The sequence below is a fragment of the Podarcis tiliguerta genome (assembly GCF_965153285.1).
Source record: "Podarcis tiliguerta genome assembly, chromosome: 1".
Classification (NCBI taxonomy): Eukaryota; Metazoa; Chordata; class Lepidosauria; order Squamata; family Lacertidae; genus Podarcis; species Podarcis tiliguerta.
This window is the reverse complement of record NC_139534.1, coordinates 123,030,878-123,054,373: the sequence shown is the minus strand read 5'-3', so window position 1 is coordinate 123,054,373 and position 23,496 is coordinate 123,030,878. Positions and strand designations below refer to the sequence as shown.

General features: G+C 43.3%; 3 protein-coding genes and 1 long non-coding RNA gene across 5 annotated transcripts in view; 2 read left to right on the top strand and 2 right to left on the bottom strand.

Moving 5' to 3' along the window:
* The window catches only part of ADSS1 (adenylosuccinate synthase 1), a 26,260-nt gene extending 15,122 nt beyond the window's left edge, over positions 1-11,138 (top strand). Inside the window, exons 6-13 of the mRNA XM_083438072.1 lie at positions 313-420; positions 793-874; positions 1,813-1,939; positions 2,725-2,879; positions 4,405-4,529; positions 5,449-5,546; positions 6,342-6,491; positions 7,441-11,138. Of these exons, the coding sequence (XP_083294198.1) occupies positions 313-420; positions 793-874; positions 1,813-1,939; positions 2,725-2,879; positions 4,405-4,529; positions 5,449-5,546; positions 6,342-6,491; positions 7,441-7,493 (898 nt within the window). The 3' untranslated portion in view covers positions 7,494-11,138. The remainder of the gene's footprint in view (positions 1-312; positions 421-792; positions 875-1,812; positions 1,940-2,724; positions 2,880-4,404; positions 4,530-5,448; positions 5,547-6,341; positions 6,492-7,440) is intronic.
* The window catches only part of LOC310678017, a 16,085-nt gene extending 2,864 nt beyond the window's left edge, over positions 1-13,221 (bottom strand). Inside the window, exon 1 of the long non-coding RNA XR_014511563.1 lies at positions 13,101-13,221. This is a non-coding gene — a long non-coding RNA (uncharacterized lncRNA). The remainder of the gene's footprint in view (positions 1-13,100) is intronic.
* On the top strand, positions 13,155-21,489 carry SIVA1 (SIVA1 apoptosis inducing factor). Its single transcript, XM_083440463.1, has 4 exons — positions 13,155-13,439; positions 17,778-17,969; positions 18,445-18,601; positions 19,701-21,489. The coding sequence occupies exons 1-4, from the start codon at positions 13,322-13,324 to the stop codon at positions 19,756-19,758; spliced, it is 525 nt and encodes a 174-aa protein (XP_083296589.1). The 5' UTR covers positions 13,155-13,321; the 3' UTR covers positions 19,759-21,489.
* Positions 21,379-23,496, bottom strand: part of AKT1 (AKT serine/threonine kinase 1) — a 120,174-nt gene continuing 118,056 nt past the window's right edge. For both annotated transcript variants that reach the window (XM_083438087.1, XM_083438088.1), the window contains exon 14: positions 21,379-23,496. In XM_083438087.1, coding sequence (XP_083294213.1) covers positions 23,417-23,496 — 80 coding nt within the window. In that variant the 3' untranslated portion in view covers positions 21,379-23,416.

Here is a 23,496-nt window from a genome sequence, read left to right as displayed (position 1 = left end):
ATACATCTCCCCCCATTTTCTCAAATCTGAGTCTTATACATGGGGGCGTCTTATAGACAGAAAAAAACAGTAAATCTTAATGACTATTAAAAATACAGGAGCCCCACGTTCCTTTACATCTCAGCCAAAAGAACAGAAAGAAACAGGCAAATAAATGGAGGAGAGAGGAGGGTCTTTTTTAATGGTTTTGGTCGTCAAGCAAAAAGTATACTTTTAACCAATTTCTATTCTAATGCATCCTAAAAATGTATGTGTCTCCATAAGTCTTCTTAGTTCAAGACTTGATACCACTCATTTGTCTTCCTTCACTAGCATTGGCACAACAAAGAAAGGGATTGGACCAACCTATTCTTCCAAAGCGGCACGGACAGGACTTCGGATATGTGATCTTCTTTCAGACTTTGATGAATTTTCTTCAAGGTATCCTACTGAAACACACAGCAAGAAGTGGGCAGGGATTTTTGCTTAACGTGAAATCTTTTCCTTATTGGTTCTATGCCCCTTAAACACAGGTAGGGGGAATTGGGAAGCTATAAAGAATAGTGTTGTAAATATTGTCATTTGCGATTTCAGACAAACTGGTGCCTAGACAAGAGGTATACCAGGTCTCTAGTTGGTTTTAACAGGGTACTGTTCAGTCTGTCTTCACAGGTTGAAAATGGGTCTCCTGTATCTTTTTTTAGAGAATCCTTTCGTTTTGTGGCATTCTGTGTGACCAATAGCCAAAGGTCATTATATAATAAGACCCAACTTTAAAAATATGTGTGCTTGTAAATTGTTGATATTTTATAGATTTAAGAATCTTGCTCACCAGTACAAGTCGATGTTTCCTTCTTTAGAAGTTGACACAGAAGGACAACTAAAAAAACTAAAGGTAAACTAGTAATACTTTTAGTGTTTAAGACAATAAAGCAAGGTTATATAACTAAATTATATAACATTTTTATTTTCTATAAATAACAAAGACTATGAGATAGAAAAGAGTTTGAAATGGAAAGGGAAATTTGAAACTGATAGAGCATAGCGTATGTGGAATGCAGTATATTGCTTTCTATGGATCTCAGAGTATTTAAATATTTTACCTAGAAAAGATAGTACACTATAATGTAGTACAGTGATTGAAATCTTTCACTGTTAAAATACCCAGGACCAGCTTGCTTGTTGTACAATACCTGTGGTCACAATTCACTAGGAACCTTTCCTGTGCAACCCCACAATATGAATGGGAGTTGCACAAGAATACTTTGGAGAAACTGTGAGAGGACACTTCCTAGACATTATGGTTTGGCTGATAGTTTGGTTTGGGACCATTTGCCTCTGTGGCGATGTATGTGGCCTGAATTATCCTGCCTATACTTGGGCTTAGGGATACTTGGCAGAGGGCATAACAGTGAATAACAAGGCATAGTAGAAAGAAATATGCATCTGTTTGATGGATATGTGGGATTATGTCTGGCATGTTTAAATTTCAGAAGATGAAAGTACACTTGAGTTTCACCAGATATAATGTTGACAGTATGAGTTCCATTGAAAATGATTTGTGAATGCAGAAGACCACTTTCCATACTTGGGTTTTATCCCTTCTGTCTGTTTAGCAGTTTGGGCATTACACTGAAAATGTGTGACTGTCCTGGGTAAAGTGAAACCTACAGGAAACTACCCTGATTTTATTCTTTATAGATCCCTCCACCTAGTTAACAGTTTAGAAATGGTTACTTTCCGGTTTGGCTTTTGGTATGCTTTTATTCTTGACTTGCAGCCAGTCTTCTAAAAACATTTGATTTAACCTTGTGTACGTGTTGGATCTTGCAGGGCTATGCTGAAAAAATAAGACCAATGGTCCGAGATGGTGTTTATTTTATGTATGAAGCGCTGCACGGCTCTCCAAAGAAAATTCTTGTGGAGGGTGCCAACGCAGCACTGCTCGACATTGATTTCGGTACGTCTCCCTGTACAACATAATACTTTTCCGCCCTCGTAAGATCTGTGTGTGCAGAGGTAGGAAAGGTTATATACCTATTTCTCAGGTAAGGTATACACCTGGTGAGACGAAACTTTATATACCTTCACTGAAATCTGGCTGGCCAGTGTCAGAAACAAGATGCTGAACCCGATAGGCAGAGCTCTTCTTCCATACGCACACCTGCTTATTTGTGACACCTGCATGAATCTTCAGGCATATTAGAAGTTGTCTGAGATGTGACATAATTTTTGTGTTGGCTTGAGAGGAGTGCACCAAGTCAGAACCTACTAAAATTTGAGCGAGTTAAGATACTTTACACTGCTAAAGGTACAGCTTCTTATCAGTCAACTAAACCACCTGTTCAGCCTCTCCCATTCTGTAACAGGGTATAGTGCAAGGGCAAGGGTTACCTGTGTCTCTCCAAAAATGTTAAGAATCTACCTTTCATCACTCCCTGCCAGCCTGGGCATTGGTCCAGAATGTTTAGAGTTGTAGTCCAACAACATCTGGAGGACCACAGGTTCTCCATCCCTGGTGTATGTCCTTTTCTGCCAGCATATATATGTGGAATTTTGCTCGTGCTTCATCTTCTGTGCTGTGCATTCCTTCATCTTCCTTGATGTGACCAGGAGTCCCTTATCCCCATATTTTAAAGCACCTTGAAGTAGCTAACAATGTACATGAGAAGCCAACTTGAAATAGAATAAGCAAAAGTCATTTGTTTTCCCCCATGCATAATTCATATTTCTTTCATTTGGCAGGCACATATCCCTTTGTGACGTCCTCCAACTGCACCGTGGGCGGTGTGTGCACCGGGCTTGGTATTCCTCCCCAGTATATTGGAGAAGTGTATGGTGTAGTGAAGGCCTACACAACAAGAGTGGGAATTGGAGCCTTTCCCACTGAACAGATAAATGTAGGTTTAGTGTTACCAAAGGCAAAGACATAAGGTCAGTGGGATAAAATGTCGTAACAAGATGATGGTCTCCTACTAATGCACACATGCCTAGACTATGCCAAGGGACCGTATTTTATCTTGGGGCCGCAGTAGATTCAACACAAATCTCAAGCTTCGTTCCAAAGTAAGAAATGCACCTATGTGATAACTTTACTCTTCTGGCTGCTTTAATTTTCTTATATATACTGCTTATGTACTCTCATAATTCTGCAGTTTTAGGTATCCCTGTTGCCAGGGTCATCCTTGATCTGAATCTAAAGTGATCTGTCAGTATCCTTGCAGAATCAGTATTTCTTTCAATTTTGAATTTTTGTTCTGTGGGATTTGTCTGCTTCTGCAGCTACTAGTTGGTGGATGCAATAGCGCTGGGGGGGGGAGCCCCCTCCCCCCGAAAAACCATATTTGGAGCCAACTGTATCAAAGGCAACTGATTAAAATGAGCTGTTAAAAACAGAATCATTACACAGTGGTACCTTGGTTCTCGAAGTTAATCCGTTCTGGAAGTCTGTTCAAATCCTGAAAAGTTCAAAAACCAAGGCATGGCTTCTGATTGGCGCAGGCACCCTCGAAACAATAGCCGACAACCAGATTGGATGTTTGGCTTCCGAAAAACGTTCAAAAACTGGAACACTTCCGGGTTTTTGGCGTTCGGGAGCCAATTTGTTCGTCAACTAAGCCAGTTGAGAACCAAGGTTCCACTGTATAAGCTCAGATACTCTCAAACTGGTGATTTGGTAGATGGTGAACTAGGGTTGACCTCTTTCCCTCTCCTCTGCTCTTACATGCAGTGTTCCTCTGTTTCCTGTGATGTGCAAAATGGCAGAAACGATACTTTCAAAAGGGTTTCTGACTCTGGTTTGGAGGGCAAATGCTAACTAAGGTTTGCCAAACTGAATGTTGGGGTAAACTCTGGTTACTGCAGAAGAGGATGCTCTTTTCTGATCCTCCAGCTTTCATTTGGAGGCAAGGATTATCTGAATTGAGCATCCTTTATCCTATGACCTCTCAAAGAATTTCTGTTAATGGTGTGGAAGACATATAATAATCATAAATAAGAATAAGTGATTGATGAAAGAATATTTTTGACTCAGAAAATAATTTTACATATCAATTCTTAATGTTGGCTTTCAACGCTGTATGTAGTGTTTCTCCATCTTTTCTGTTCACATTCTTTTGAAACCCTGGTAGGCAAACATGCAGTGATGTCCATCAGATTTCTCCTTCCTGGGCCAAAATTCAGGCATCTCATACAGTCCAACATCCTAATTTGTATTGTTCAATTAAGCAGAAATTTGGCGATAAAATACACAATTTATAATTCAGATTAAAAATAAGTAATTAGCATGGAAATTAGAATTCTACTTCCGGTTTTTAGTACATCACACACCTGTTGAGTTTTAAATAAAACAAATAGGTTACATTGATTGCCTGATGCTTAGGATTAATGTTGCAGAAATCTCACCTAAATATTTGTCTCTGGCAGGAAATGGGAGATCTCTTACAGTCCCGAGGCCATGAATGGGGAGTGACCACAGGCAGAAAAAGGCGCTGTGGCTGGCTTGACCTTGTCATATTGAGATACGCCCATATGATCAACGGATTCACTGCGTAAGCATCACAGATTTTGAGCTACACTTGGAACTCATAACTTTTTATCCCGAGGAGTACAAATATGTAGGTAACATTAAGATAAGATTAGCTTAGCAAAGTGTTATGTTTTGTGCATTGATAAGAGCCAATTGCTCCAGGTGTCATAAGGATGATAATATCCGTCTATATGGAGTTGCTGACAGGATTGCAATATACACTGCTCACAATGTTTAGGAAGAGTGAAGCAGTCAATAAGGGCCAGGCAAAAGGAAACGGTGTTCATGGCCATGTGCTTTGTGGCTTGAACATGGAGTTGCTTGGCAGTTTGGCAAGATTAACGGAGGGGATACAACACTCTGCACTGCACAGTTTAGCCAAGCTGGAACACCAATTAGCATTAAAAAAGGTTCATAGGCTGCTGACCTAACCGAAAAACATGGTGATGAGAATGCTTGCTTGAGAGAGGAGGGTTTTGAAGCAAGAGGGCATGCGGTTCCATGGTCTGCCCCTAACCCCTTAGCCCAAGGGTCAAGTTGCATTTGCACTGGCCCAATGAGCATGCCCTAGAAGTGGTTTCCTAGTCCACTCTTAAGGTTCCAGATTTGGGTTGGTTCCACCAGATCAGTAAGAAATTTAAAAAATCACCCCCACATTGCATTCAGGTTTTTAAAATGCATTTGATACTTACGAATTGTACCTAATCTTTAAAATGCACGCATGTAATGCTTGACTTCACATTCTGCAAAGTTTCTGAACATGTTTATTAATGTACTTATAATATGCCTATTTATTATTTATTCCGTGATTACTTGTGTTCCTATTTATTCATTGAGTTTGGCCGAATGAATTCAGATGAAGACAGATGGAGGGGATTAAAGTAGGTGTTGAGTGAGGATTTGTTTTACATGTAATTTTACCTCATGTTTCTTTTGGGCAGCCTAGCATTAACAAAACTGGATATTCTGGATGTATTTGATGAAATCAAAATTGGTGTAGCTTACAAGCTGGGTGGCAAAAGAATTCCATATTTTCCAGGTATGTATCGATTGCTTAAATAGTTTCTTAATATCAGGCTTCCTCCCCTTCCTCCTTTTAACTGCTACATTACAAGTGTATGCACAAAGCTCTGCTGGTAGAGCATGAGATTCTTAATCTCAGGGTTGTGGGTTCGAGCCTTACCTTGGGCAAAAAGATTCCTGCATTGCAGGGGTTGGACTAGATGACCCTGGTGGACCCACCCAACTCTTCAAATCTATGATTAGTGTTGTTGCTTGTGTCAACAGGTCTCTAGAGTTGACTTAATATTTGTTTTTTAAAGTGCCAGAATTGGGTAAACAGAACCAAATGCCCTCTCCATTATTCCCTATGTACATAGGAAGTTGTCCTTATATAAAAGACAGACCATTGGTGCATCTAGCTCAGCACAGTTGACACTGACTGGCAGTTGCTCTCCAGGGTTTCATGTTGGAGTCTTTCCCAGCCCTCCTTAGAGACTTCAGAAATTGAACCTAGGAACAGTGGCGTAGCGTGGGGGGTGCAGGGGGGGCCGGCCGCACCGGGCGCAACATCTGGGGGTTAGGGTTAGGGGGCGCAAATCCACGGGTTAGGGGCGCAAATTACTTGCCTTGCCCCGGGTGCTGACAACCCACGCTACGCCACTGCCTAGGAATCTTTTTGTTTGCAAAGCACATGCTGTACCTCTGAGCTGCCAGACATGTGTCATGCAATCTAGTTTAAATTTAGCCAATTACACTTTGAATTTTGTTCATGCCAGTTGATTGCCAACCATTTAGCTCATAGAAACATCCTCACTTTGTCTCATTTTTGAAGCTAACCAGGAAATACTGCAGAAAGTGGAGGTGGAGTATGAAACGATGCCAGGGTGGAAAACCGACACAACAAATGCCAGAAAATGGGAGGAACTTCCCCCCAAGGCACAAAATTACATTCGGTTTGTGGAGAACCACGTTGGGGTGGCAGGTACATATCTTTTGGCACTCTTCCTAGGAGGCATTCCATGTGGCCACCAAACCATGCAAAATTATTTCCAGTTGGGCAGAAAAGTTGTTCCAGCTCTGGGGGGATTTGACTAGATCAGCGGTTCCCAAGCACTGTTTGCAGTACTCTAGAAAAACCTTGTAGTGATTGACCCCTCTCCTATGCTTCCCTATCCAATGTTTAGAGCCATCCATGCTGAAGGTGTGCATTGGACTGTGCCCCCCATTCCAAAAGGCACCTGCCCCACAACATGTAAAAAATAAATAAATCCCTGTGCCAGCTTTGAATATTTACAGGATCTGAACTGGCAGTCACTGACCAAGAACAATATATATTCAAGGCACAGGTGATACCTCCATGAAGATGTCAACCCATTGTCCAACTGTGAAAAACATGAATTCCATGTTAGGAGTCAGTAGGAAAAAGACTGAACAGCCAATATTGTAATGCTGTTGTGCAAATCTGTGGTATGGCCACTTTTGAAATATTGTGTGTAGTTCTGGTACTCTCTCCTCAAGAAGGATATTGTAGAATTGGTGGGGGGGGGGGAGTTCAGAAAGGTAAACCAAAATAATCAGCGGGAGGGAGCTACCAATTTGAGGAAAGGTTACAGCATTTGGGGCTTTTTAGAAAAGTGAGTAAGCTGGAAGCTGAGATGTATAACATTTACATGGTGGGGGGAAGTGGGCAGCGAGAAGCTTTTTGTGTGCCTTTTAAAAAACGAAGTAGGTCTGTGTAACTTCAGAGGCAAATCACAAGAATAGATTGTTAAATGTTAAAATGTCTATTTGCTACTACACTGCAGTTCTGAGTTCATTTGCTCTTGAAGACTCTGGTCTACACATTAGGATTACATCATAAAATAGATTCCACTATGTTGTTTACTCCCCAAGTAATTGTTCTAATAATTTTTTATTTCTCTCCTCTTCAGTGAAATGGGTTGGAGTTGGAAAATCAAGGGAATCGATGATCCAGCTCTTTTAAACACACAAAGAACATATGTGCCAAGAAGCAGTTTATTGTACATCTGTTCCTTTCTGTACCCAAACCGAGATGAAGATGCTGTTCTTCCTAGACTATGATTAGACATGCCTTGTACTTGTCATATTCTCAAGTAAATGTATCCAAAAATTAGGAACACAGAATAAGAACAGAAATTTTGGGGAGGGGAATCTTAAGGTCACATTTAAAAAGTGCCAAACCTGCACTGAATTGTTTCTTCAACTTGCTACCAGTAGTGAAGTTTATTCCAGATTGCAGAAGGTGTAAGGAGGAGGTTCCAATTCCTATGTCAGGAAGCAATAATATGGCAGTGTTCAATGTATGTGGCATTTAAAATTGTGCTGGTTATGGAGCACTGCACTTGTGTAAAAGCCAGCACAATTCAGTAATTCTCTTTCAAGCCCAGCAGTCAAAGTGACTACTTGTTTTAGAAATAAAAGCTTTTCAGATATAAAGGGAGAAGAGATGCAAAAGAAGTTATGTCATGGGAGGAAGGAAGGCAATAGCTTAAGTCCTTTTTTTTGGCAGTGGGTCAAACTGAAAATGGCCAACAGACCTAAGCGATAAAGAGCTTCCCTTGCAATATTTCCCAATAGGCACTCCACGTGAAGTCCTTCAGAGATGGTGCTCTCTTGTGCCATTGTGCAGTAGGCACAAGGACAAAGAAACCACAGCAAAGTAAGAAAATGCCCGGGGAAGCCAATCTTTGCAACATCCTGAAGTGCATCACTACATGGACAGGGCGTGGCTTCACTACATCTTTCAGTAGATCCCTGGTCTTGGACCCTATGTTGCCAAGCCATAGCATGGATTTCCTTCCACCATCATTACTTGCCACTGTGCTGCTTGATCACCAACAGAATAAATAGATAGATTTAAAAGAGGATTAGGTAGATTAATGGAGGATACTAACGTCACCTACTAACCCTCATGGCAGTGTTCTGTCTCCACATCTGAATACCAGTTCTGGAGTGGAGAGTGTCTGTTGTACTTGGGTCCTGCTTGTGTGATTCCTGTAGGGACCTGGTTGGCCACTGTAAGAACAGGATGGGTCACTTGCTTCAGCCAGGGAGCTCTTCTTATGTTCTTAAAACAAGTTAACTAGAGTGGCTCCTCATCAGCCTTTCAAATAATGAGTACAGAATGATAGTGCTTTTTTCTATGGAGCTGTGCTATTATGGACTGTGGAGCAATTCTTTTAAATACAATGAATGTCTCCAATCCCAGCAAAATAAGCAGTGTGTATGAAGGAGGAAACCTTTTGGTTCATGCAGAATAGCAGTGTGGTTTTTTTATTTATTCTGTATCCATGTGAAGAAGAGGGCTAGGGCTTGGATCTGTTGCTGCTTGCCTCCATTTTTTTAAAAAAAACAAACGATTAATTGTGCCATTACAACCACATGTTCCCCATGAATATGAGTGTGTTGTGGGGCAATGAAGTGCCAAGCTAGAATGACATAATGGTGAATGTTGGTCTGGATGCACTTTTAAGGTCACTGTGTCAGCCTCTGTCCATCCATCCGTACCCCAGAGGATACTTGGCTTACAAGGTTGTTTGAAGGATTAAAACTAGATATTGCCTGTGAAGTGCCTTGAACCCTAGAAAGGGCTATACCGATCCTAAATATTGTGATTCTGACCTTATTGAGGCCAGAAGGTCTACCATTACGCAATGAACAAGTTTAAAAATAAAGCAGCCAAGGTGTGTTGCAACTGGGTGCTCCTGAATTGTTTTTATTGTGGGGGATTGTGGCCCCTGCCCCTTGCAATACCATTGCCTTGGAAATGGAGGTTATAGTTTATTCATAACTAATAGAAACTCAGGAACAGAGAGCACTGCATTGACTCTCTCTGCCTTCTGCTTATTAGTTAATGGTTACAATTCAACACCGAACTAAGCACGCCTAAGCCCAGTGAAAACCAATGAGCTTTGGTGGTTTGGACTGTGACCAATGCCTTTCCTGGGATCCAGAGTAGTGTGTGTGCTTGCACAAAGGTTTCTCTTAATTTTTCCTTTTGGTGGCATCCTCTCACGGAGGCTGCTGCCAGGAGAGCTGGAAAACCTTGTGGACAATCTTTTACAACTCTGGATCCTAGTCCTTATCTCTGCCTTAGTTTTGCCAGTTGTAACATGGCAGGTAATACTTACTTACCTACCTCATGTCGACAAAGTAGGCTCTAGCCCGCACTCAATGATACACTTGTTAGTCTTTAAGGTGCCAAGGGGTTCTTTGTGTTTGCTGCAACAGACTGCTCTGGAATAATTTTTGTATGTTTTTATGAGAATGACGGTGGGCCTCACCCTTTTGAGAAGACTAACTTTCTGATTCACAGATTATGTTGACTTAACTTTCAGACTTAAATGTTTTGTTAAATAATTTGTAAAAGCGCTTTTAATTGACAGGAGGACCACTGCCAAGTCAGTTTTCGTTGCTGTCACAAATAGCCCAAGAATTCTTCCCTTAAGCCATGGTGCCTTGGCGTATATGCATTTGGACAAAGTCCACCAAAGTGGCCTTTTGCCTTGCAGTTATCAAGCTTTGCTCTATAATCACTTCGGAGTGACTGGCTTACTGCACCTTGTGGCTTGCTTCCTGCTTTGTAATTTGAAATGGCATTGTAATCCATTATCTTTGCCCATTTGACATATTTTTTTTTATGCTACTAACAAGATGCATACAGAATTGTAAGAGGAGGAGGGGTCCTTGTAGGCCATCTTGTCCAATCTCCTGATTGCAATAGACTATCCAGAGCTAGTGCATCCTCAATAGATGACTATTTGTTGTATGGAAAGCCGGCTGCAGAAGAAAACTGCAATATAGAATGCTTAAACTCTTTCCAAAGTCTGTGTCAGTTGAGCGGCCTAACCTGGGGCAACATGAACCACAGCCTACTGGGAAGTGTTCCCATGCAACATCCAGTGAAATTAATGTGAGCTGTGCAAGAACTTTGTTTTGATAAAAAACATTCGCTTCAATGGAGCTGGCATGGAAGAACTCACTAGCACATCATGCCCAATGACATCAGGCTTTTTAGTTTGCACTAAATCACAGTTGACCTTTTGTTCTGTAGCCTTATTCTGTTTTAACTAATTCATGAAGACTGTTATTAAGTTATTTTAATTGCAATCTGTTCTCAGTAAGTAATAGCACTGAATAAAATTCATTTTTATTTATTAGAGAATCATGTTACAGTCCACAGTGATTCAAACCAGCGTAAGAAATGTGTTTCTGTACAATGCATGCTACTCTCTTGACGGTATCCTGTTAAATATTATATTGAACATTCACTTGAAATTTGTTTATAATTAGTTTCACAGGTTACATTTAATATTCATAACCTGAAGCAAATTGGTATGGTTGAATTAATAGGGTTGAGAACAGCATGGCAAGACAGTGAAAATGTCTTAATTGTGCATCACAGCAAGGACTACAGTAAAAAGGTCAGGTTCCATGCATAACACTTTTATGATGCTCTATATCACACTTGCTGATACTAGCTGGGTGCACACAATTCAACAGATGCACTAGAAGTGTTCTCTTGATTTATTTTTGTATATGGTCAATAGGGCTGTACACCTTTATCTTACAGCTCTTTCTTTTGCTTTATAAAGCCTTACAAGAGTAAGAATTTGTCTCTTGAGTCTTCTTTTGCATTCACAGAAAATCTTGATCAATATTCCACTGCTGTTCATGAGAATCTGTGGCAAATTAGCTAATGTATGTCCAAGGGGCAGTTCTGGTTTTTACATCAACTTGGTTTGTGTAGAAGAAAGAGGTCAGTGAAACTCTTTTAACCTGGTCCCAAAAGCTCAGCTGAAACCTCTTTGGGGAAAGGGTTCTACAGCTGGGGCAAATCCACAGCAAAGGCCCTTAATCTCTGAACAAGATCTTAATGACTGGGCAGGTCCATATTTCTTCACTCAAGTTTCTTAGATCCTGGCCTTCCTCCCATCATGAGTTCAGGGTAGCTAGTAACCAATAAACAACCATGCAAAACAACACATAATATAAATCACAACATTTAAGCAGCATAAAATATCAGTAAAACCACACCTGAAAATAGTTTACCCCAGTATACAAATGCCTCACCAGTATAAAAATATATGTGCTACAGTCTGTAATGTGGAGCAGATAGTCCTTGATCTAATCTACTACCTACTGTGTTTTAAAGAAAAACTAGTATCCTGAATTGTACCTTAAACAGATGGGAGATCTTTTAAGAGTGGTTAACATTGGTAAAATGTATGTTCCATGTTTCTGGTTTCATTAAATAATCTTAGCGCCAGCCTTTTAGAACCCAAGGGCACATTTGGAAAACTAAGAATGTCATGGGTACCACCTCAAACTGTCTGCCATCAGGTTAGTAGTGATTGGCGTTTGTGGTAGACAGCCAAAATAAGACAGCAGAGGAAGAGGAGCTAGGAAGACAAAAAATAATGGGAAGGCAAGGCGGCACAATCCTCCTACAGTCATTAAAGCAGCATATCCGGGGCTTCAGTCCTCAGCTCTCCAAAGTTCCTGCCAGGGTAATTCCGCTCCTGCAAAATAAAGCCATTGAACTCCAGAAACTTCAGGAGCAGCAGGATGCCAGAGAATGTGAAGTGGCTGCCACCTGGCACACCTCCACTGCCCATCATAGGGAATGCTTTGCAGGTGAAGACCAACAACCTGCCTCAATACCTGGTTATGCTGTGCTACCCACACCCCTCACGCTCACCAGGCAATACCCTTTCCAAGAGGAAGGCAAAGTACCAGCCTCAAGTCTCTCCCTCCCCCCCCCCCGCCCCGGTTTCCTAAGAAATATGCCACTGGGCCCATGTGTTCCCTGCTGAGTTCCCCAAGATACAAGAAAAAAGCCCAACAAAATTTGTGAAATAAATGAAGATTGGGAGGGGCAAGGTGCTCCTCAGATCTGGCAGAGATTCCAGATTTAGCTACTGTGCCTTGCACCAGTTGGCGTTTCTGTATAGTTTTCAAAGGCGTACAATTTATTGGCCAGTTACCCCTGCCCTGGTATGTATGTTCAAGAAGGGGTTGCAAATGGAACCTCAATCTAGGTTCTTAATTTGAAAGAAAGGACAGGCAGTTAGAAACCACTCTGTGCCCGTGTGAGCTCACGAGCACGCAAAGAGAGAAGTGCTGGGGAAGATGGTTTAAGAAAGGAGGAAGCCGCGTTTGGGAATATTTACTTTCTTGCAACATTTTGAAGAGCAAGCTCCTTGGCGAGGTTCTTCTCAGCTGTGCGCAGCTGCGCCCTTTAATTAATTGAACATCTCACGAAATCAGCAACGCAACAAGCCAAGCCCAATGAAATATAAATTTTTATTTTATTATTTTATTATTCATTTTATTAATGAAATAGAAATTATTATTTCATAACCATTTATTCAGCGTTTGATTGTAAGAAAAGCCAGAAAACGGTTTACAAACATATATATATGGCAACAGTACGACTTAGATACACGGAAGAGCCTCGGCACCACCCCCTAGCGGTGACATCAGGTCTACGGTTCCTGTCGTGGGAGGGACCCTGCTTTCAGCCCCGCCCACACACCCTGTCAGAAACCCCGCCTACTGCCCCGCCTACCTGTGCTTTCAACGCCGCCCTGCGTCCTTCCTTACTGGCTGACACACCGCGTGACGTAGTAGTAGGCGGGGTGCGTGGCGGCGAGATCCGAAAGAAGTTTGTTTTGCGTCGCCGTAGCTGCTATTTTCCCGCGCGGGAGGGCCCAGCCAGCTACATAAAGAGCAAGGCAGCGTCTTTTGGTTCCGCTGGTTTCCTTGGGCGCGTGGCGTGAGGGGAAGGGGATGCCGAAGCGCTCCTGCCCGTTCGGGGACTCTTCCCCGGTGCAGCTGAAGACCCGCGTGAGGCTGAGGGAGCTGAGCCAGGGCGTCCAGGGCGAGCGCTACCGGCGCGAAGTCTTCGGTGAGGAGGAGGCGGCGGCGGTTGGGCGCGAGGGAGGGTCTCGGAGCCGTGTTCTCGCGAGGACGAAACTTTGGTCAAGGGCGCCGTGGCTTGACCAGTGTTTCACTCTCGCGAGAACTGAGTTCATTCTCTCGCGAGAACTGGACGCTTCAGCGGGATGGGGGAAGGAGTAGAATGGAGCAAAAGCCCCTTTTAATTTGGAAGGGGGAGTTGTGTGAAGAGAGTCCTCCGTCTCCACATCTCCCAGCCTTTGCTAAGCACGCAGCTCAAGCCTGTCTGGTGTTTGTTTCCTGTGAAGGGAAAACACTCTGCACATGCCCAGGGGCAGTGGTTCTTTCCTGGAGGGCGTTGTTTGAAGAGATTTCCTCCCTCTCCTCTGCACCTCTCAGCCTTTCCCTGCTAAGCGCACAACCTAATTAAGCCTGCCTGGTCTCTCTTTCTGCACATGTCCAGGGATCAGTGGGTTCTCTCTTGAAGCAGAGACCTCCCCCCCCCCCCGCCTCCCAGCATTTCTAAGTATAGAGGTGCTTGACCTCGAACCTTCCTGCTTTTTCTTATGAAAGGAGAGCACTCTGCACGCGCCCAGGAATTAGTGGTAATAATAATAATAATACATTTTATTTATACCCCGCCCTCCCCAGCCAAGGCTGGGCTCAGGGCGGCTAACAACCAATAATAAAAACGAGTTGAATGAATGCAGCTTAAAAACAAGATTAAAATACATCATTAAAACAATTGAAATGCAGCCTCATCACAGGAGGAGAAAGGAAAAAGAAAGAGGGGGAGGGAATCAAATTGACTCCAAGCCAAAGGCCAGGTGGAACAACTCTGTCTTACAGGCCCTGCGGAAAGAAATCAGATCCTGCAGGGCCCTGGTCTCATGAGGCAGAGCGTTCCACCAGGCCGGAGCCAGAGTTGAAAAGGCCCTGGCTCTGGTTGAGGCTAATTTTAACTTCCTTAGGGCCCAGGACCACTAGGGTGTTGCTATTTATGGACCTTAAGGTCCTCCGTGGGGCATACTAGGAGAGGCGGTCCCGTAGGTACGAGGGTCCTAGGCCGTGAAGGGCTTTAAAGGTCAAAACCAGCACCTTGAACCTGACCCTGTACTCCACCGGGAGCCAGTGCAGCTGGAAAAGCACTGGGTAAATATGCTCCCATGGCAGAGACCCTGTGAGGAGCCTCGCTGCAGCATTCTGCACCCGCTGGAGTTTCTGGGACAGCTTCAAGGGCAGCCCCGCGTAGAGCGAATTACAGTAGTCAAGCCTGGAGATGACCGTCGCATGGATCACTGTGGCCAGGTCGAGGCGGGAAAGGTAAGGGACCAACTGCTTGATGCAGCAACTGGTACAGTTCAGCGATTTTTACACTCCAGACTTCTCTTAACTGCCTTCGCCTCTTTAGGATAGGAATGGGCATCGTGTGATGAAACACATGGCAGACCAGCTCTGCTGTGTTTTGGGAGGGAGATTCCTGACTGCTACCTTGGTGCTCTGGACTTCTACCCCAAAATCCTCCCTTGGGGGCACTAGTGCTTAGGTAATGCTATTGTGCTGCTTGCCTTGCATCTTCTGTGGATGCTGAATCGGGTTCTGTAAACAGGGCCTTTTTACAAGAGGGAAATAGGATTAAAGTACTACTCAGCAAAGATATATTTTCTCTCTCTTTAACCTGTCAAGGAAGCACAAGCGGTTGCTGGGGAGGCTGTGACAGCCTAGTTCCCCTTGCTTTGGAAACCACATGCAAATTGAAATGGATAGAAATAAACATTGCCCTAAAGCTGTGGTTGCCGCTCCACTTTGAAGTTAGGCTTGAAAGCAGCACTCTATTTTAACCAATAGAATAAGTTGTGTACTTGATTGCAAGAGTGTGTGTGTGTGGTGCCCAAGGTCCCCCCAAAGTTGGTGACTCCTGCTGCAGAGCCACTCTGCTTGGCACTTTCCAACTTTAATCCTGGTTACATTCTGCAGTGTGGTTTCAAAATTTCCAGCTCCTTGCTAATTACCGTATTTTTCGCCCTATAGGACGCATTTTTCCCCTCCAAAAATGAAGGGGAAATCTGTGTGCGTCCTCTGGGGTGAATGCAGGCTTTCGCTGAAGCCTGGAGAGCAAGAGGCTTCAGTGCGCACCGACCCCTCTCGCTCTCCAGGCTTCAGGCAGCTATCCGCAAGCCTTGCGAGCCTGGCGGGAGTTCCCGCCGGGCTCTCAAGGCTTGCGGATAGCAGCCTGTTCTGGGGGCTGGGGTCGGGGAAATAATCCCCCCCCCCAAAAAAATGAGGTGCGCCCTATGGGCCAGTGCACCCTATAGGGCGAAAAATACGGTGATTTGGTTTTATCTCCATTGTACCTCACTTTCTTTTTATTTGCATGTTTATTCATGCATCTTTATCTACATCACACATTGGTGTGCTTTTGTGTGTGAAACCACACAGCTTTGCTTTTGTGCACATGAATGCATGGCCACGCATCTGGTGGAAGGTGCATATATCCTCCCGCCCTCCCTGTACACAAATATTCTGTCTCTTCCCCTCATTTTCACCCTATGTTGCATTTCCTATGCCCTAATTTTGCCACAGTGTTCTTTGTGCCACAACTAACACAGCTGCAGGGATCTGTGCAACATAAAAACCTTTAAATGTCAAAGCTGGTATATCTATTACACGTTTAAATCTAAGAATGCAGTGCATGTTGGGAAATCAGGTTCTTATTACTGTATAAACTGTTGCTTGGACATTAGAAGACCCTTGACTTTAACTAACAACTGGTGGTCGTAAGAGTTTGTGTTATAATAAGTTGATAAAATACAAAGTGCAGATGAGTTGCATATGTTTGTTTTTGTTGCTGTGTGAGAGGAATCTGGGGTCAGTGCTTTATCCTGTGAGTAATGAGCAGTGACTGAAATGTGGGCTGGTGTTCTCATATCCCCAGCCCACATGGGGGCTACTTCACATTCTCGGAACCTAGCAAGGGATCTGTAGGTAGCATAAAGAAGCAGCCTTCCTTCCTCCTGTGATGGGGTCATAGAATTTTAAAGTTAGAAGGGACCACAAGGGTCATTTAGTCCTACCCCCTGTAATGCAGGACACTTTTGCCCAGTTGAATTTACGACCCTGCAAGTGCTCCAATTGGAGAACAGCCTTTACCTAATAATAATAATAATAAATACTAATAATAATTTTTTATACCCCGGGCAGAGCCGTGTTCAGGGCGTCTAGCACCAATAAAATTTCAGTAAAAACATAATAAGAAAAAAGAAAATGAACAATTTAAAATACAGGTTAAAATACAATTTAAAATGCAGCCTCATTTTAAAAGTCAAAACCATAAGGAGAGGGAAACATAAGGGTCAGACTGAGTCCAAACCAAAGGCCAGGCGGAACAGCTCTGTCTTGCAGGCCCTGCGGAAAGATGTCAAGTCCTGCAGGGCCCTAGTCTCTTGTGACAGAGCATTTCACCAAGTTGGGGCCAGTACTGAAAATGTCCTGGCCCTAGTTAAGACCAACCTTAACCACCTTGTGACTTGGGACCTGAAAAATGTTGTTATTTGTGGACCTTAAGATCCTCTGCGGGGCATACCAGGAGAGGCGGCCCCGTAGGTCCTAGGCTGCATAGAGCTTTAAAGGTCAAAACCAAAGGTGTCATGGGCTTTGAAGACACTCAAACTCAGGAAGAAAGGGAGAAACGTGCTAAGAGGAAGGCATGCTTGGCAAATCCTTACCATGCTCAACTCCTGCCCGGAAACCTAACTCCCCACTGTGGAAGAATGTGTGGATCCAGAATTGACCTCCACAGTCACTTACAGACTCACTGCTAAAACCCTGCTTTGGAAGACAATCTTACTTGGCTGTGAGTAGTCGCCAAAGAAGAAGAATGCAGGACACTTTTGCCTAATGTTGGGCTCAAACCTACGACCCTGAGATCAAGAGTCTCAATGCTCTCCTGACAGAACTAAAAACTTGCTGAATTGCTTTGGGGGAGGGGATGGAACCATTTAATAAATTTGGGAGAAGATCCTTACTGCTGGTAGTTATTACTTGCTTGGATTGTCATCACTCATGACTGTGATATCTAAGAACATGCCAGGTTCTGGATTCAGTCCTTGGTGTCTGCAACTCCCAGTCAGCATAAGCTTTGCTGAACTAGATGGGCTCCTCTGACTCTGCAAGGCAGCTTTCTTCTTTGCTTTCCTCTGAAATGGAAGCCCTTTTCTGGGTGGGAGAGCATGTCATAATCTGATACAGCAGACTTCTTTCTTTCTTGGGGAAGGTGCTATTCAGTGGAGTGGGAAACCAGTTCGAGATAAGTTTTCCATTACCATTCCCACCTTGTCCTTTTTGGCAGAGAAAACGAAACAGCTGCTCTTCAGGGGTGCCCAGGCATACATGGATAACACATGGAACGGCAGCACGGTGGGAGCAGAGTCTCCAGAGCTGCATGCAGGCAGACCAGAAGCTTGCTCTCGGCTTAGTTGCAGCGGACAAATGTTAATTGGGCAGGATGGAAAACTTCTACAGCCCTGTGCAAGAGAAACAGGTAAGTAAATTTAGCCGGCTGTCAAGTACCTGTGCAGCGGATTCTTTTTCTGTTCACTTTTCTTCTATTGGGTTGCAGTGTTAAGTTTGGTGTAACTGTGATATGCATGTATAGAGCAATTGACTTGCTCCAGTTGGGCTTCTCTGAAGGGAGGAACTGTAAGCCTTGATATTTGTGTGGCGTAGGGAGCAAGCAGAGACTCACAGGGCATATTCAGGTGGTCTGCGGCATTTCTGTGAAGAACAGCAGGCACAATTCCTCCCTTCAGAGCAGCTGAATAGGATTCCGTATGCACCATCTAGTTTAGATTTTGACATCGCAGAGCCTTGGACTTGATGATCCTCAGGGTCCCTTACAACTCTACAATTCTACGTAGATGGCTTGAAGATTGCGATCTGCTTTCTGAAATGGGTGCTTTTTCGGACACTTGATGCTGAAATCTGTTCTAACATAGAATCTGTACATTTCTACACAGCTCTGCCGGAATGCGTTTCCACGGCCTGCTCCTCGTGCGTAAGAACAGTTGACGTCAAAGAAACTTGCTCTCAGTGCGATCGGCACATATGCCAGAACTGCAGCAGACTCTGCAGCTGTTGCCATGTAGTTGCTTGCTCCTTGTGTTCTGTTACAGAGTAAGTGTCCATGCGGACTAGGCATGAGTTAAAACTTCCTTCAGTTGATTTGGGACACACTGCATGCTGAATGTAGCAAACTGGTTGGTAACAGCATTCCTTGCAAAATTGGTTTGGAGTGGGACATATGCCAAAAGCTGTAAGGAAGCATTGGCCCATTGTGTCATAAATGCAGTGGCCTTTGAACCTTGGATTGTAATTTGAACCTAGGTAATTAAGAAAATTGAGGAGAGGGAAAGGCAGTCTAGCTTAGCAGAACTCCCTGCAAATATTGGCATCAGAAATTTTCTCATGCCCTGGAGCAAGGCTGGAGAACCACTTCCAACCACCAGCGAGCCAAGTCGCCAGCCCTTGCAGGCTATTTTAACAGTGTGGCAAATCAAACTTGCGAGCAAAGGCACAGGCCGTTGCAAGCACTGACAACCAGCTGATTAGCACTGTGTGCAAAACCCACTTCTGCCAGGCAGCAAGCCTTTACCAGGCTCACAGGAGATGGGCTTGGCTTTGGCACCAACAGCCTTGTGGGCCGAATAGGGAGGCTTCCCAGCCTGGGCTGCTTTGGGAGGTAAAGAATATACATAAATAAGCTCTCCTGCAGCCAACATGAAATTGAACCATGAGTAAGCATGAATGAGTTTGAGTGATTTCCCCCCTCCAAATACCCACACACTATCTGTTCCTACTGTTGCTGATCTCCCTGGAACTAAGCAGGGGAGAGGAGTGAAGCAGGCTTATGATGTTCCTATGAGTATCCACACACTTTGCTTAGTCATGCCTAGCCATTGTATGGCTTAGCATTGCATGAGAACTGTGCCATTGTTTAATTTGTTGCAGGAATTCACGGTTACACCTGCCCACCTACATCTCTTAAAGCAGTTTCCCACCGTAGCTAAATACATCCTGCGTGTACAGGTTATTCTGGTGTGGGCCTTGATTTAATCCAGCAAGGCGATTCTTTGGTTTTTCGGCTTCCCCCACAGCTTAATTTATTCAGCCTCACGACTTCCTTGCATGTGGTAGAGGTGGAGCTGGTGTTCTCTTCCTAAACTGTACAGAACCGAAAGATGCACTGAATTGCCTGTTACCTTCTTCCTTCTAGGTCCAATGACGTTGGCGAGCGAATACTTTGCAATGGCTGCTCCATGTTTGAGGACTAAAATGCTTGAAATGACTAAGTTTTAAGGACATAATTATCTCCAGGATCTGTAAAGGAACTTGTTTGTTTAAGTAGCCGGACAATTCCCGCCCCACCCTCCGTCTTGCTACTGTGACATTGTGGTGCCGCTTTATAAATAGTGTATATTTCTATAACTAATTTTAATAGAATAAACTTTTTATATTATCTCTCATGGAGGGTGCATTTGGGTAGCCTTGCTGGCATCTGTTCTGATAAGGCGGAAGAGTTTTATTCAATTCCTTAGAAAAGCAACGTAATAGAAGGCTGAAACTCAAGGGAGAGCTCATTCTTCAGATGCGGAGTCTGGTTCGATCCGTTGCTTCTTTAGATAGGGCTGAGACAAATGGACAACTGTTGCCACACAGTGTAGACAAAAGTGAACTACAGGGGCCAGTAATGTGACTGAATAAAGCACCTTCCCGTGCCCCTAAACTTTGATGTGGTCAGAATTTGATTCAAACTATTCACTGTAAAACCTCCTTTTTCAGTGGCTTGGATCATTTAAGCATCTCGTGTTTGCAGCATCCAATACTACTACTAAACAGACTGTCCAGAATCAGTTTTTTTGTCTCTACTCCCCAGTTCTTAAATAATGCTTTGTTAGCAGTAAGGAAATGAGCCATCTAAATTGTTTTATATATATATTTATAAACCTACTTATATGACCTATTTTAACTCCCTTCCAAGTAAGAGTGTTTGGGTATGCATGAAAAGCTGAAACAACCCTGCTGACATAACCTTCAATGAGACTCAACCACAAATGTGTAGACTTTCCTGATACAAGTCATATCATAAATGATGCCAAGTGGTTGTCCATGACACCAGTTGCATTACATAGGGGACAGGTAAGTAGGAAAGTTTAGGTACTTTTAACTTTTAAAAATCATCGTTTCGCATTGGACACCCATCAGGAAAAAAGTCAAGATAGAAAATGTTGAGGGAGAGCAAGTTATGTCCAAGTAGTAAAAATCCACTGTTGTAAAGCAGGTTTTGGATCTGAAAGCTTGCCGTGTGTGTGTGTGTTTATAAAAAACCTATATGCTGCTCTCAGCCAGATTTTATTGCACAAGTGAACCCTTTGTAGCAGCTTTTTCTTTGGAGAGACTTCAGCCCTGTTTCCCCTGACCAGCTTTCCCCCTTCCCACCCTCCTCCTTTCACACTCGCTTGTGTGAGCTCAGCAGCATGGCTTCTTGCGCATCTCTGTACCAAGTCTAATCAGTCTCCCAGTCGTGAGATCTTTATGACAAAGACCTGCTAATGAGATGCTCCTTAAACACTTCCCATTTTGTATTTGCTGGAAACGAAGTTCTCATCATTATGGTCGACCTCTCGCCTCTCTCCCCCCCCCCCCGACTTTGAGGGCAGGTATATATATTTGTACATATAATGTCAAATCAAACACACACCTCGGTCTGCTCCTTTTTCTACTGTAGCTCCTTGGCAACAGCTTGTGTGCCCCCACCTTCTTATAGCAGGCTGATAATTCAGCCTTTAGCAAGGCTGTCCCAAATCCATTGCACAGCAGACAGGGAGAAAAAGGTGCATCCAGTTTTGCTCTTTCAAAAGTCTGCATTGTTCCACCAAAGGCAAGGTCCGAGCTAACTTGTTAAAGCACATTTTATTGAAGTATTTTGAGGGAAACTTTCATATCATAAGTAAAAATACTAGAGTTGAATGTTGTAAAAAACAAACAAAAAAGAACACACAAAATGATGGGATTTCATGTAGAGGGAAAACTGAGGGTACATTCCCTTTCAAATTAAAAAAAAAAGGTGTTAAGGAACTGCAGTATATTCAATCAACTTTTTTGCACAGATAAGAGAACAGAAACAAAAGCATATCTAAAAAGAACATAAAGCCACAACTGAATAAACTCATTCGCGGCACAAGCGAGCGTTCAGAAATCCTGGCCCGTGTCAAAAGGCAAAGACACAATTTAGTTACAAACGTCCGGCAGATTCAAAATGAGGTGGCTTCTGTGAAAATGCAAAACGAAGTGATAATAAAGGGCAGGGCATGGGGGAAGAGAGAGCTCGCTTTTCGAACATGTGGAAGTTTCACCCAATTTTTCTTTTTTTACACCCATCTGCAGCTGCAAAAGGCAGAGCTTCCTCCTCACCAGGGATGGGGAACTTGCAGGCGCATGGATGTTGTTGGATCGCAATGCTCATCGGCCCCTGAGAGCGAGCACAGCAGCGTCCAAAGGGCCACACTTTCCCCACCCCTGGATCCAAGTGCTGGTGTCACCACTGAGCTTTCCTCCCCACCCCCCTAAAAATAATCATTAAAAATGTACAGTGAAGCGAGTGACGGAACAAATGGATGTAGTAATATCAACGTGCATTTCGCGTTCCCATTTTTAGAACTGCCTTTTATAAATATACGAACAAAGCTATGGCTTCGGTGCCTGAAATTTGACTTGTCAACTCGTTTGGCAAGATGTTTCGTCGCTTAAGAATATTGTGCGGTTGCTGTCGGCATATTTCCCCCCCCCCCCTTTCCTTTTGTCATTTAATATACAGGCATGCCTGCTCACCCCTCTCTCTGCTGGTCAATTCTGCAAGTAAGAAGCATTTGGGTTTTTGGGTTTTTTCCCCAGTTGAAGTTGGTAAACCTGGCTCGTTTCTCCAAGGCACAACCAGTAGGAAACTGGGATGAGAATATAGTCTGGGAAGATGAGTGCAGAAAGACCCTTGAACGACTTCTGCTGGTTTCAACGTGGCCCATGGCAAGAGAAAATGCCCGTGGATATTTGCTGGTATTCAGCAAGATTAAACCTAGATAAATACACTCAGATGGAATAATTAAAACTCACTGCCTTTAGCAGACTACCTCCCAGTGCACTGCAAAATATACAGTTCCATACAGCTCCATTTGATATGTAACTGTGTACTGTCTTTTAAGAAGGTGTGGTATATCGGTTCTGATTTTACCTCACTGAGGCTGTTAGTGCCATTCCTATAATTAGTATCTTAACTTTGCTGACATTTTTTTGTTTCGTTTCTGTCCAAATAGCGGCTGAACCTATTGTTATCTCCAGAGTTTGTCCCGGCTATTTTTGCATTGTTGCTTGTATTGCACTACCTAAATCTGTCTCTCATCCTAAATATATCTAATTATTCAGAGTGCAGGTTCACTACTTACATAATGAAATGGTATGCAATAAATTAAAAAAAAGAGGTTTTCTCAAATGGTCACTGCTGCTGCTGCTAGGTTGAAAACCTTAAACAACTTCTTTTTTAACTTTTTAATAAAGTTTTCCACAAAAAACCCCCCAAAACCAAATAATAATGGAAAATCTGAAACTGCTAGAAAGAAAACAGTTTTGGTGCATATTCTTAAAAACCAAAAAAGGTCATTTTTCAGAAGAAAAAGCCTTTTTCTTACATTTTTAATTGCGCTCTATGAGTGGATCCTTTGTCTTCCTTCCTCAAAATTGCTTCAGAGATTCCGATTCAAAAATGCATCAGGATTGTTTTAAATACACAACCTGTGAGGCTTCCTACAAATTCAACTAAACTGTAGTACAAACATAGTTTGCAAATCATGTATCGTAGAGAGATCTCTAGTGTCCGTCGAAATTATAAGGTCCCCAAAATGCAGTCTGATTGGTTCCTGTGAATGGATAAATGAAACACTAAGCCGTTCCGCTGGCCGAGTAAGAGAACTGAGGGAAGTGCGGTCGTCGCTCGCTATCGACGTAATCCATATTGTCAT

Excerpts from the sequence above, each read along its gene's own strand:
- SIVA1 (XM_083440463.1), top strand. The coding sequence starts at position 13,322 with ATGCCGAAGCGCTCCTGCCCGTTCGGGGACTCTTCCCCGGTGCAGCTG. Across the intron at positions 13,440-17,777 it reads CTACCGGCGCGAAGTCTTCG|AGAAAACGAAACAGCTGCTC; the intron begins GTGAGGAGGAGG and ends CCTTTTTGGCAG. Across the intron at positions 17,970-18,444 it reads GCCCTGTGCAAGAGAAACAG|CTCTGCCGGAATGCGTTTCC; the intron begins GTAAGTAAATTT and ends ATTTCTACACAG.